General features: G+C 42.1%; 1 protein-coding gene across 2 annotated transcripts in view; it reads left to right on the top strand.

The window, feature by feature from the left end:
* The window catches only part of BCAS1 (brain enriched myelin associated protein 1), a 56,141-nt gene that overhangs the window by 16,589 nt on the left and 25,211 nt on the right, over positions 1–14,341 (top strand). Inside the window, exons 5-9 of one of the 2 annotated variants that reach the window (XM_063350309.1) lie at positions 3,978–4,133; positions 4,702–4,746; positions 9,795–9,935; positions 13,130–13,165; positions 13,512–13,715. In XM_063350309.1, coding sequence (XP_063206379.1) covers positions 3,978–4,133; positions 4,702–4,746; positions 9,795–9,935; positions 13,130–13,165; positions 13,512–13,715 — 582 coding nt within the window. The remainder of the gene's footprint in view (positions 1–3,977; positions 4,134–4,701; positions 4,747–9,794; positions 9,936–13,129; positions 13,166–13,511; positions 13,716–14,341) is intronic. The other variant, XM_063350310.1, reaches the window with a different exon arrangement.

Consider the following 14,341-nt stretch of genomic DNA (forward strand, 5'->3'; position numbering starts at 1 on the left):
TGCAGTAGTAGTGTGAAGCTCTAATGAAATAACAATCTGAAGTAGCTTTAACCAGAAGTCAGAGTTAAACATTCGCTGGTAGCAAACAGTCATACTGGGAAAGCTCAAGTAAGGAAGTGTTTGTAATGAGCAACTACCAGGGGATGGGACAAGATAATCTAAATCTTATTCTGCCGGTTCAAATAGATACTAGAAGTACCGTTCATTCAGATCAAGCTTTTTTTATATCAATAATGCTTAGCTTTCTTATTAATTTTGAACTCTGTTCCACTCTTCATCTTTTACCCATCCACATCCTGAACCCCACTAATGGGAATAACCTGGAAATCCCAGGCACTCCTCAGCTGCAGGTTACGTTTGGTATGTGTGTAAGTGTTTGCAGGATCCCAGACCACACAACAGCTTTTTGGTGCCTGGGGACCTGCTTGAGGACAGGTGTCCTGTGTCACAGAAGTGCCTGTACATCTCTTACACGTGTGCTTAAAGCTGTACCACGGAGAGTCTTGGAGGGCTCACAAAATCGAGGTTCAAGTTGCTCAGTGTAAATGAGTGGCGGAACTGTACCATAGGGGAGAGTGAAATTTTAACCTTACCCTTGAATTTCTGGACTGTAATTTTTTGTCTTTGATTCTTCAAATATGAAAAGGAGTATATGTTGGGGGCAGAGAGGACTTAAGGACCTTCCCCCGGAAAAATGTGTCAACTAAACATTTCTGATATGTTGCCAAACTTGCTTTAACTCAATTTCTAAAACAAAGGCTGTGTCTCTGCCTTGCAGCACAGTTGCCTTCTGTTCCCTCTGAGGTTGCTAGTTCTCATGTAGGATGGGAGAATGACCAAGTCTAATTTAATTGCTGTTACTGTAGTAACTAAAACTGTTACCAAATAATCATACTAAAAATCCAGATATTGCTGCCAACAGTTTCTTTTTTCTTTTTTTTTGGTGGATTATGACTTGTAGTATCTGTAAAAGCTAAAAGCAAAGCAAAGTTTCCCTGAATTGAGTGCCAACACAAAACAAACAGCGTTGCTGGTAAGTAAGAGAGAGGCTCCACAGTTGTAGCTAAAGAGCTGCACAAACATTCTGTGTTTGGTGAACCACTCTTTATTTTTGTGGTCTACAAAACTACATTCAGAACACAGCATAATTAAAACAAGGACAGAATTCATGAATTCATGAAGCATTTACTATGTAAGCCAAAGAAAAGATAAATTATATGCCTGAAATGTTTCACTGAGCCATGATTCATAGAAACAAAAGTGCTGGCAGGAATACATTCTTTTGATATGTTTTTCTAATGACTGAACTGAAACTACAGTATAAGTATTTAAGGTGTTTATTACCCCCCAAATTTGGCTCCTCAAAGAAATGAATTGAACGTACGTACTATCTGTTAACTTCTAATCCTGACTTTCTTCTGTTATTTCTAGAGGGTTTTCTTTCACTATTTGCCTCCAGGGCTTTGGGCAGTATGTTATGCAGTGAGCTGCTACAGAAGTTTTTGTGGTTATTTGACTAGGGCTCTGAAAATGTGGTATTGTAGGACTCCACATTCTCTCTCCCTGATTTATATACTGATGGCCTGAGTCTCTGCTCTTTCCTGCAGCAGTATTCCCATGAAAGCACAAGGTGGGATCACAGCATCCATCAAAGTCTGGATCCGAGTTGTATCTCGGTGGCTAATGGCAGCCTTGGCTTGGGAATCCTGGCGTAGGGTCCCTCGTGCGGTAGTGGGTTGTTATGGGGCCCATTCGTGCTCTGCAAGTCAGAGTTCCGGGATTTTTGGGTGGCGTTGCGCCTCAAGCTCTGCATGGTCTGCAGCAGCTTGCACATCTACTGGGCTTTAGCAGGGACGTACCCTGGAAGAGCTCGCACTGACAGTGGTGGTGCCTGTCACCTCTCCAGCTGTCCCAGGTGGTATCTGCTGCTGGTAACGGCCGTGTTCACGCAAGCTTAGCAAAAAGATCTCTTCCTCTTAAACAGAGGACAGCCCAACACCAGAGCTTGGGCTTGTGTGTGTAAAATAAAGTTTGCTTATTTTTGTTTGATAACACCAAGTAGTGAAGAGTTTGATAGCATCAAGTACTTCGGTAATGAAGCCAGTTTTGTTTAGCAACGTATCTTCTGCCTCCTGCTGCTTTGGTCTCTTTGTTGCCCTGTTAATATCTGAAATAGAGCCAGCATTTTTCATATGACCAGAGGTCTTTAGATGGCATCCCTGGAAGCAGGGCTGCTGAAGCTGGTGTGGCCACGCATGTTCCGCATGGGACATATTGTTCTTGGAGCCACTCTGGCCTGTAACTGGCAGCTGGACAAAGTGGTGTGTTAGAGCCTTGTAAAAAAACTTCTAAATAGCCTGTTGAAGCACTCTGAACTACTGTGCTGTGTTTCTTCCTGGGTAAACTTGGAAAACAGTGGGTGGAGAATTAGACAGAAGTCTGTTCTTGCAAGTAAAACCTTGCATATTTTAACTCCTTAAATGCTGCATGGAGACTGGCCACTCTGTGCTCATCTTCCCTGATGTTGAATTAGCCCTCTGAAGATCTAACTCGCTTGTGCATCTTTAGTCTGCTCCTTCCATTAGTGACCTACAGAAATGTATGTCCTCTGCAAATCCTGTACAAATATTGTTTTCAAATATCCTGCTACAGGGAAAAGCTCTCAAGAGTACAATTTAAAATTTTCCTAGTAAAACCAGCACTGAACAAGTATGTCTAATTGGCATGTCAGGAAAATATCCTTGGTGTCACTTAGACCTCCAGGCAGTCTGAGAGCAGTGATTCAAAGATGCTTTTTACTGGAGACACCTAGACAGGCTCATCCGTTTTATCTTTTGTCTTTTTTTTTTTCCTCTGGAGTGACCTGGGCATCCAGTATCTTAACTGCTGCTTCTCTAGTCACTGTCTCCTAAGTGACCGGGTGTTTAAGGCTGTCTAAATAGTTGGGGATGATAACTTCTGCTAAAGAAACGTGGTGCTGCCATGATCGCCCATTCAACACTGTCCCAAATCTCCTACTGAAGTCGAGGCCACCATCGCGCTAGTCACAATTTACTTTAATAATAATTGACAGATCCAGCCCTGCACTTACAATGTAGACAGACAAAAGGGAGGAGGATTACTGGTAACAGACCTGGATATCACTAGCCAGACGTAGTGCTGTTGAAGTATTAAAAAAGGAAATGCTGAACGGGACATGGGGACTTCTCTCAAGCTCCTCTCTCATGCACGATGTCTGTATTGGCTTTACCTGTGCAGGATCAAGGCGAAAGTGGCCAGAATGGCTGGTAAATTCAGCGTAAAGGGGTGCCAAGCTCTCCAAAACTGGTCTGAGGAGATTTTTTTAAAAAACAAACCCTTGGTTAGATGTTTAAACAGAAACTGAGTCTATTACATACTTGTGAGTGGTTGAGCACTGGAAAACTGTTTTTGGGCTCTGGGAACTGTAATTCTAGGAAAAGAGGAGGCAGCTCCATCTGGCTCAGGAGAATTACTTTGGGTTGTGGCTTTTTCCATTCTTTTAATCTGTATCATGTTTGTGTTTGCTAGATAAAAATTATTTCTGGAATTGCAGAATAGGAATCTGCAGAGTATCGGAAGCAATCTTTGTATGGTACAATCAGACACTGGGCCATCAAAGGCCAAAATCTCAGCGTTTGTTCCTATTCACAAGTTCAGCCTTGAAAAGAGAAAAGCAGTGTTGTTTGGGATGCTGTGTGCAACTTTACTTGTGTTTGTTATACTTGGTAGCCGAGAACAATGTTCCTCCAACCAATGGCAAATGCTGAATATATTAGAAAAGAGGGGAAAGAGATGTATAAATGCTCGATTGTTCTGAATATGTAGGCTGGAGAAGTATGGTTGGAATTAGGGTTGTGATTCTCAGAACAACATAATGCAAGTCACAAATGTTACTTCGGCATTCCACTGGAAATTAAGCAAGCTAGGAGTGAGGAAACTCTGCCCTCTTTTTTTAGGAGATAGATGCCTGCAACCGAGAAGACCTACGGCAGGACTCGGCAGGTGTCAACGGTCTCACTGCTGAGCAACCTGAAAAGGCAGAGGTAAAACAAGACAAACCCCAACCAGCTGCTGCAGTAGACAACTCCGTCATGAGCTTCCTTAAAACATTGGTAAGCTTTTGCCTTTCCTTTTCATCTCTAGGCTATGCTTTAGATTGCTTATAAAAATCTCCTGTGGGGATTTTCAGGGGAACTAAATGTAACATGTTCGCTGTCGTGCGCGCTGAGAAGTAATGAAGCCAAGCAGGTGCCTTGGAGGATGTCTTGAGAGTGATAGAGATATGTAGGTACAGCGCGGTCATGATCAAATGATGATGACCTACTCTGGAAACTTCCTCTTCTGCACAGGTATTTGTAGACCTGGAGATATTTAGCTGTCTTAAATATTTTCTGATAGAAACTTTTTGTATAAATCTCTAAAAGTTCATTTTTATGGACTAATTGGGTGCATAAGCCTGAATAATATATCTTTTGTCCAGATGTTGTTCATTTTAGCTGTTGACTTCAAGTTGCTATCAAGAAACACTTATAAACTTTCCCACATGGGGAGGAAAAGCAGTATTTGTACTTCTTCACCTTTGTGCTAGAAAAAACTGCTAGTTTCAAACAGATGAGCTTTCAGATTTTTTGAAAGACTGAGTTGGGTGTGACTGGGGTTTTTTTCTCAAATATATTTAAGGTCTCCCCGAGCAAAGCTGAAGCCAAAAGTGATTCTGAAGACAAGGTAGGCAGATTCCTCATTCTGTCACTGATCACTAGATGTTTTCGACACGGGTATTTCCTCTTTGTTGTGTTGCTTTTTCCCCAATTGATTGTATCATTTGAAGTAATTTAAAATATTTGTCCCCTCAGTAAATCTGAAAGAAAGATGATTATAAACAATGCAATTCTTCATATCATATGTTACAATCAAGATCTGAACTGTAGCGTTTTCTGTAAGGTTGATGATAACCTGACAATGCTTTTGGTTGTTCCTCTTGGCTTGTCCTTGATATAAAAAGCACAGGTCCCCGCAGTAAAATCCTCTCGAATCCACAGAAAACAGCATTTGCTTGTAGAGCTGTACAAAGCTTCTGGTTCTTCTTTCCAGTAGTGTATATGTGTGCCTCCCTTATCTCCCTGCACACCTGCTGGAGCTGCCGTGCCCTGCTGGGGAGGACACGTGAGGTCCCCCTGCTTGTGGAAGCTCGGTGGGCAGGAGCCTGCTCCCACCCTCCTGCCCTGTGGGGCACCCACAGCTACTGCTGGTTCCCCCCTTGGGGTGCAGGAGGACGGGCAAGGATGAGCTTCCTGCTGAAATCAAAAACCAGGGAGAGATCCCAGCACTTCCTCTCCGAGACGCTCCTGGCTGAAGCACCCCTGCAGGGGGTTACATGCTCCTCCGTGTACCAGGCAGATGTGGCCCCTTGCTTTCCTTTTAACAAACCATTTGTTCTCGGCTTCTGCTGGCAAGAGGAAACTTTCTAGCATCCATGAGCAGTGATGGTCCTTTATATGTGGATTCAGAGAAGCTTCACTATTTTTATCTTTTATTTGTTATCAGAGATATTGAGAATATCAAATTGATCCAATGTATTTGTCAAACTTTAAGGAGGAAAAAAAACACTACGGGGAAAATATAAACTATAAAAATTTGAAGTTGAAAACATAATCTTTTAAAATGGAAAAATGTAGGTATTCAAAGGCCTCTCCTTTCCCTTCTTGTCCTGTTAAGTTAGTGCCAAAACTTAAAATAGTTTCAGCAGAAGCACAACTGAGATGATTTGTATCAAGCTGCCTTCTGTCTTCTGGTGTCTCGGTGGACTACAGGCATATCATTGTCTGAAAAACTGGGAACTACCAGATTAAACGTCCTTCGACATTGTTATGACTAAAATAACTAAAGCTTTTCTTGCAATGCCTGTGATAAAATTTAATTAATGCATAAAGAATAAAACCCTAAGAAAGGAAATAGTCTTTCCATGCAACTATTAGGTAGCCAAAATCACTGTTGGCATCAACATTTTTGTTTTCATCCTATTTTTTTTATCCCTCTTGTCCAATTTGATTTTTATATAGCCTGGTACTAAAATGAAGTCAGTCTTTCCAGAAAGCTTGATGAGTGCATGGGGGATACACATTATTCCCTGATTATAGCTCAGTAACTCTGGGACTGAGGTCTTCTAAGATATCCAGAAAAGGTAGTTATCAAATTGCACTGTTCCAGGGAGACTTGTCGCTCTTTCAACAACTTGTGAAAAATCCAGTTGTTCAGTCCCGTTCGCATACCTGGCTTTATCAAACACACCCATGTGCTTCTATAGCAGGTGACTGGGTGCAGGTGTGCTGTAATTTGGAAACAAATATGCTGTTTGGGTTTGGTTTGCTATCACACCTGCAAGGGTAAACAAATCCAGATGACTAGCAGGATGTGCAAACTCATTATATAGAGGTTAAATGGGAGCTGTTTTTTTACGAAGAATTCCTTTATCTTCACTAGTGTTTTCCTGATAGAGTATTCTCACTATCTTAAAGGAAAAATATGTTTAAGAGGTTAACTTGACAATTGCTATATAGAAAAGCTGCAGATTTCACAGATATCTATATATAAAATTAAATAATTGCCATTTTTTCCTCTGAGAAATAATTTCTATATTAATATAAGGATGTGTTCTTAATTGAGGCTCTCCCCTTGGTGCAGTCGGAGCCCCTCCGGAGTGCTGCGGGGCTGTGACGTGGTTCGGCTGGCACAGGGACCCCTGTGTCTTTGGCTCCTGGTCCCACTTCCATTTTGGCTGCTCACGCAGCCCCTTTGCAGGGAGGAGCCAGGTTTTATCGCACAAGGGCTGGGATGTTCCCAGTGCCCCTCCACAGTGCTCTCCCATGGCGAAGAGGACAGCCAAGCTTTCTCATAAGTCACAGAAACGTCTCCAGCCCACCTCAGCTTCGCACAGCAAAGCAGAGCGGCGTGATCCCTCCTGCTGAAACGCAGACGTGTGCGGCATCAGCAAAGCTGAACTCGGGGTTTTTGCAGCGATATGCTGTCATCAGCGATGCCTCTGGCGTTGATCAGCTGGCTGAAGACATGTATGCGTTCTGCAGCCTGGGCACACCCTTAATGATTGTCACTTCATCCATGTAAACACCAGAGTTGAATGGGAGTTAGTCATACTTCCTTGGGTTCATTGATCCTTTGCAAGTTTATACTAATCAACACAGCACTTAAATAGTCCTGGGCAGATCTGATCCGTTTCACCCATCTACAGCAGATCCTGACTTGTTCCCAAATCACTGTATGTTTGGGAATACTGGGAATGGTACAGAGTACAAGGAAAAATGGCCAGGTTTTGGCTGGCCACAGCCTCTTCATAGTACAAAGCCCTTTGTGGGAAGCATGTAATCGCACTGAGTGAAATGGAGTGCATCAGGAAAAGTGTGGCCAGCAGGTCAGGGGAGGTCATCCTCCCCCTCTACTCTGCCCTGGTGAGGCTGTACCTGGAGCGCTGTGTCTAGTTCTGGGCTCCCCGGTTCAAGAGGGATGGGGAACTGCTGGAGAGGGTGCAGCAGAGAGCTACCAAGATGATGAGGGGACTGGAACACCTCTCTTAGGAAGAAAGGCTGAGGGATTTGGGTCTCTTCAGTCTGGAAAAAAAACGGCTGAGGAGGGACCTTATCAACACTTATAAATACTTAAAGGGTGGGTGTCAGGAGGATGGGGCCAGGCTCTTTTCAGTGGTGCCTGGGGACAGGACAAGAGGTAACGGGCACAAATTTGAGCATAGGAAGTTCCACCTAAACATGAGGAGGAACTTCTTTACTCTGAGGGTGGCAGAGCCCTGGCACAGGCTGCCCAGAGAGGTGGAGGAGTCTCTGTCTCTGGAGACATTCCAAACCTGCCTGGACGCGTTCCTGTGCCACCTGCTCTGGGTGACCCTGCTCTGGCAGGGGGTTGGACTGGATGATCTCCAGAGGTCCCTTCCAACCCTATGGTTCTATGATCCCGAGACCAAGATCTTGACTTAATATGGTCGTACCTGTTACGTTCTGTATTCCAGACCTTTCCTCCTCACCTATTAGTTGTGGGCAACCTCAGTGCTTCGTGCTTCACGTTATAAATACTGTAGGCTGATTGTTTCTTTGGAGTTTGGGTCTCTTCATGTTTCTGCAGTTCCTAGAAATTTTTGTCAACTCGTTTTGAAGCTTTTTACTAAGATGGAAGCTTTTATTTTTGCCTTGTTCAAGAGTAAAAGAAATCAGACCAAAGCTTGTAAAAGGACAAGCTAATTACCCAGAGGGTGAACACTTGAGTCATTTTTTTTATTGGAACACAACTTCAAAAAAAATTGTATTTCTTCACCATATATCTGCCTGATTCTTAATTAAATTGGGAACCAAATTGCCTATGGGAGATCAGAATGAAGTCCAGTAAGTAAAAGAAATACAGCATCCTCCTTTGTAGTAGGTAGCCAAAGGCATCTTACTGCTTTAAAATCTGACTCTGTGAGGCAGTGAAGAGTGAAGAACGCTCCCCCAAATTATTTGCGATTAGCCATATATTGTGGGCATACGTAAACCGCTCTTGCCCTAGAACAGACTCTTGTGTTAACTTGTTTGTATGTTTGTAGCTCAGTAAAGAAACCCTGGAAACCTGTGGTTTTGTGCCCTTCCTTTTTATTATTGAAAAGACGAAAAGAGCAAGGAAGGAAGGAAAAAAAAAATCTACTGTTCATAACATGAAAGCTTAACCTTCTTTCCTCCACTGATAACTGCAGAGGGTTGTGTTGAAGACTGGGTGGCGTGAGGGGGAGGGACAGCAATAGTGACTTGGAGAGACACGTTTTGAGGAGGTACTTCAATTATGATTTTAGAAGATATATTTTTCCAATGCTGTGAAAAGGTAAATGGAACATTTTAGCAACTGTTACTCAAGTTTTTCCAAGACTTGTAGAAAAGTTTTATATTTGGATAGGCTCACCTCTACCCTACGCAGGGTAATTTAGTCTGCACTGAGCTGCAGGGAGCCTGCTACTCCTCTTTAAAAATAGCCTGATACTGTTTTTTTTCCCATATAGACATCTGTTAGTGTTTTTATATTTTATAGTATTTTGTAGTGGATTTTTCAACGTGCTGCCTAGTTTTTTAGATGTCCAGTCTCTAACATCAGTGGGCTATGATGCCCAAAACAAGTGCCTCCTGCAAATACTCAGAATGGAATTTAAAAGAAGCAGCACTTTCTAATTAATCATTTTTAGTATCAGTCTATCCCTACTATTTTTCTGATCCAATATTTCAAGTTTGCAAATAATATTCATGCAAATGGAAGTATGTAGCATGTATCATGAATATTCATATTGCCATTAAGTAATAATGCGTTATGCAAAACATCTTAAAGTCCCTGTAATACCACAATAAAAAAGATGAAGGTATTTTCAAAGATTTATATATCTGCCTATTTTAAACTTACAAGTCCCAAATTTAGTTGACTACTCCTGAATTTAAATACAGAAGCCTCAGCCTTTGTGGGATTTGGGTTTCAATTTAATGAAGAATATGGGGGGCAAACTGTGGTTTAATTGAGCAACTGGCTTGCCCCAGCTTTTACAGTCATTGCACTACTCGTGTGAAAGAAAGTCTGAGGAGAACTGAGCAATTGGAGGGAAACATAACTTATTGTCCAGAGCAAAAAAGAAATGTTTGGTTTTAATACTACATGTATGAGTGTTTGAATGTTTTTTGTGAACTAAATAAGAACTTTGCAATAAATATTCAACTTCAAATGCTGTTGTACAAAAGGGATCGAAAGCGGAAAAAGGCCATGGTGGGCAGCCTGCTCCGAAGACAGCGGCAGAATCCCAAACTAAAGGAGCCAAGAAAAAGAAGGCAGAGAGTCCCAAGCTAGGACACAGTACATTTAGCAAACTCTTTAGGCATAAGGTCTGTATGAAACGCTAGTGAGAGCAGAACCCTGAGCAGTAACAGATGGCTCCTGTCACAGGCAAAGTTATTTCATTGGTAACTGAAATCAGCATCTGGCCAGATGTGCAGTGCTCCGAAAACTACTGGTGTGAGCATTTCTGTGCCACATGTTATGAAAACAATCTTCATCTGCAACGTTTCTCTCGTTATACCATCTGTGAATTCAGGATTCTGAAACAATTCCTCTAACCTTCCCCACCACGAGCTCCCCAGTTACTTACTAACGCTGACTAAACTTCCCTGGCCACTCAAAATAAAAATACAACAAAAGGTACTGACAAACAATGAATTATGCAGATACGAACAGTGACTGGAATTGTAGGACAGGTTTAAGAGCTCAGTCCAGCTACAGTTAAGGCTTTATGCTCCACATTGCCTTAACGTGCACTGTCACGTGGTTAAACTGGTGATTTGCTCAACTGGGGCATCTGATACGGCACAGAGAAGGTTGGACCATGGAATTTCCTTCAGAAATAGTTGCTTTTCACTGCAAACAAGGCAAGTAATTGTTGATTGAATTCTAAGTTTAGTTTGGATGGAAAAAGTTTGGGTCTTCAAGGATACTTTAAAGTTGTTCAGGATGCACGCTTTTCACACAAATGCTTGTTTTAGAGGACATTAGCTTTTACCTTAAAAAAAAAAAAAAAAAAACAAAAAAAAAAAAACAAACCACTGAGAACTTTTCATCAGCTTTAGTCTCAAGTTCCAGATTTGGGCATTTCTGCATTCCCTGAAGAAGATAATCTGCCATGATGTTCTGGGGCAGGGAAGCAGAGAATTGTAGCTTTTTAGCCCAAAGAATGCAGAGACCCTTCCACTGGGGGAGGAAAGTAATTAATATTTAATGCTCACTCAAAACACCCACGTGGAATTTCTGGTGAGTAGGGGGCTTTATAATCAAGGACACAAGGCAAAGGGAGTTCTTTAAGATATTTTTGAAACAAAATGTTCTTTCCACCGTCTCATTTTTAAGATAAAAATGTCATCTGCATGTTACTGAAGGAATAATAATCTTCCCCATGCTTTTGAGTCTGCAGTTCTTGCCAAAAGCTTAAAGTTAAGATCTTACCTTGTATATGCTAAACTGATGGGTAATAGTTTTGATATTTAATATAATTAAAGTATTAATTATTTGTTCATAATGAATTAGGACTTCCTGGTAAAATAAAGACCTGGCTAGCACGTTTTAAGGTCTCTTCTCCAGTAGTCCAAAATCTTGCAATGACCTGTTGGGAGAGAAGATTTGTTTTCATTAGGCTATTTGACAGAATTTTAAAGACTTTTGGTCTGGAATGAAAGCAGTTAACTTGAAGGAATGCAACAGCACTACATTTTTACACCAATAAAATCTCTCTTATAAAATGCCATCACTTTATAAATTGTTTTTTTCATGTTTCTAAGTTTATTTTCACAGCTTGCTTTCCACATACAAAACACAGAAGCAGTAAGTGGGGTATCATTGATAGCATATTAAGAACAAGAGAGATAGATTAAAATAGTGCCAATGGTTTGCTTGTAAGGCTGACTGAAAGTGGAAATTCAATTTGGAGCAGTGATGTGACAGGCAAGCCCTGAAGTTATCGCCTGTAGTTTAAAAAAAGAAAAAGTAGTTCTGTCTCTCTCCCTTCGTTTGAAATGCCTTAGCACGATGTGTCAACTAGATGAACAGGTAATGAATTCCTCTATTTGAAATGATCATTTTAATATAGTAGTCATATTTTAATTTTAAGCACTTCACTCTCTCTAAAAGTTCTGTCTCTGCAAGTATTCCAAAATGCATTTCTCAGTATCTTAGTTAAGAAAAGATTTACTATTAGTTTAACATTGTTTTTCGGTATCCTGTGTTTACATAAATACTAACTTTCAAGCAACTTGTGAATGTTGTTTTTAAACAGCAATACGCATCCTAATAGAAATCCATAACATAAGCTGATGGCCATTTGACCTCAAAGACTGAGTTTGGGTGGCATTTCAGTTCTTTTATTCCCATCCACATATATTTGCCTTGCATTGCATGCCAGTTCTGCAGTATAACTGTACTTATTTATCGAGTTTTGACTGGGAAGGGTTAATCACTTATTTTCAGCATTAGTACTGAAGCCAGCGCGTGGCATTACATTACTTTTTACCACTTTCTCTGGATCTTGTTCATTAGAGCTAACCACAAAAAAAAGTTCTTGGCTCCTGCAAAACACTTCTCACATATTCATTCAAGAAACCTGGGAAGCGTGTGGCAGGCTGCCGAAACCCGGCGGTGCTGGGCTCCTGTTTATTTGAGTTTGTGCCTTGCTGCTCCTCTTTTTGTACAGCTCAGACACTCATCTTCAGCATAAGCTATGCTGGGCACTGGGGTCAGCAGGTGCTGGTATATATCGCTGGCCGGAAAGGAGTTTAGCAAACTGGATCCCTCCTGCCTTCGTGTATTTTGATGAAACCAGGAGACCCATCACTTGAATGATTTTTCACAAAACAGTAAATCCAACCTAATGCACGAAAGCTAGTGGATGGAGTAAACCAACCTCGGCACCTGCAGAGCTCCTCTTTGTAGAGCTGCAACTCCTGTTTCCAAGTTGTAAAGCCAGGGCTGTTCTGTGCCCTTCGCTTCCAGGCAGTCTTGTATCCCAGAAAGCAAAGCCTCCTGCTTTGAAGGCGATGTTAGCGTGTCCCTGACTCGTATGCAGTTCCCCCCGTGGAAAAGACCCAGCTCTGGCGTGTATGTGCGCGCTGAAAGTTGCACATGCAGACCCAGCTTGGTTAAAAAAAAAAAAAAAAAAAAAAAAAACACACAAAAAAACCCTCTGCTAATATTTTAAAACCCTGTGTAAAGTCTTACCTGAAGAAACTGGGCATTTATATGTAAATCCAGATATTTTTAAAGAACAATTTGAGGGCTGCAAGCACAGCAGCGTGAGCACTAAGCAATCCAACAGAAGGCTGCAGCGCTGCCGCAGGTAGAAGGATGGGAGCTGGCAGCCCCTTCAGGCGGCCGTGCCTCTGCCAGGGATCAGTTTCCATGGTTGCAGGAGCCAGGGCCTTCACAAACATTCACTAAAAATAAAATAATTTGTGACACAGACAATTCCTGAACTGTGTAACTGTGAGCGCTGACATTGCCAGAGACAGACTTGTCTTTGTGTTTTGTTTCCCTCCAGGCTGCGAAAGAGACCCAACAGACGACTAATACCAAAGTGAGTAGGATGAGTCAAGTTATCTGTGTGAATAATGCAGCCAAAGGGTAATTATTCTCGCTGTCATTTCCAGTCTCAAAGACACTGTTTTAATTTCTTAATCAATTAATCACCTCTGTTGTGAAGGGTGGGTTGCTATGTAATTTGCTTCCTCTGTTCAAGACATTACTTCATTTGGAAGGACGGGGCGATGCAGCTCGTGAGCTGCGCCTTGTTGCTCGCTGTGTCCTGTGCAATGGTGGCCCACCACGCGCTTACCTCTCCTACCAGGTGAATCCTGAACCTGCTGCAAGCATCTCGTCCTTCACACATTTCCAGTAGCCTCTGTGTTCATGTTTCTTCCTAGAGCACTGAACAGCAGCCTGTTACCTCTGTAAAATCAGACAAAAATGTCCCTTCCTCTCAAGAGCCGCAGACAGCCAAGCAGAATACAAAAGCCCCCGAGCCTGCAGCCCAACAGCAGGCAGCGGCCACCGAAGCCCCCAAAGAGGTGACGAAGGAGAAATCGGCATCCACTCCTATACCGCTGAGCAAGCTCTTTTGGAAAAAGGTATGTCTGGGTTTGGGAGCTGGTCCATCCCCCAGCGCCACCTTCACGCAGCGTCTGGAGGTGTTGCCAAGCACAGAGCCGCAGTAGAGCAGTCAGGCCTGCGGAGCTGAGCGTGTCCCACGTGCCAAATGCACGAGGGACATAAATGCTCTATGCAGTTCCCGATGCATACTTGAGCTCTGGGCAGTCACACATGCACATGGCAGTTAGACTCCTGCGTAAGGATCTCATAAAACTGTAGTCTTTTAAACCTGTCTGTACTATTTTTGAATGATATTATGGAAGAAGGGGTATTACTCTGTCAATTCAAGATACTTTTTTAAAGTCCTGCGGAGATTATAGTTTTCTTTACCAAATTGTATCATTAATCGAGATACAGCTATAAAAACACGTTTCGCTTTTATGAGAACTGATTTAGTTCCAAATGTCTGAAAACCTGGAATCTGGTCTCTTTTCCAATAGAAAAGCTTTCATACCAGAGTGGAGCAGTCTTTAGATTTGGAGATTGATTGCTTGGGAAGACACATTTTTCCTCAGGTTAAATAACAATCTTAACTAAAAATAGGACCAACTTTGAAAATATGGTTCCTGTTTCCACAATCCTCAGTGCTTTATAAGCTGAAGGC

This window comes from Chroicocephalus ridibundus, chromosome 12 (assembly GCF_963924245.1).
Source record: "Chroicocephalus ridibundus chromosome 12, bChrRid1.1, whole genome shotgun sequence".
In the NCBI taxonomy this organism is placed as follows: Eukaryota; Metazoa; Chordata; class Aves; order Charadriiformes; family Laridae; genus Chroicocephalus; species Chroicocephalus ridibundus.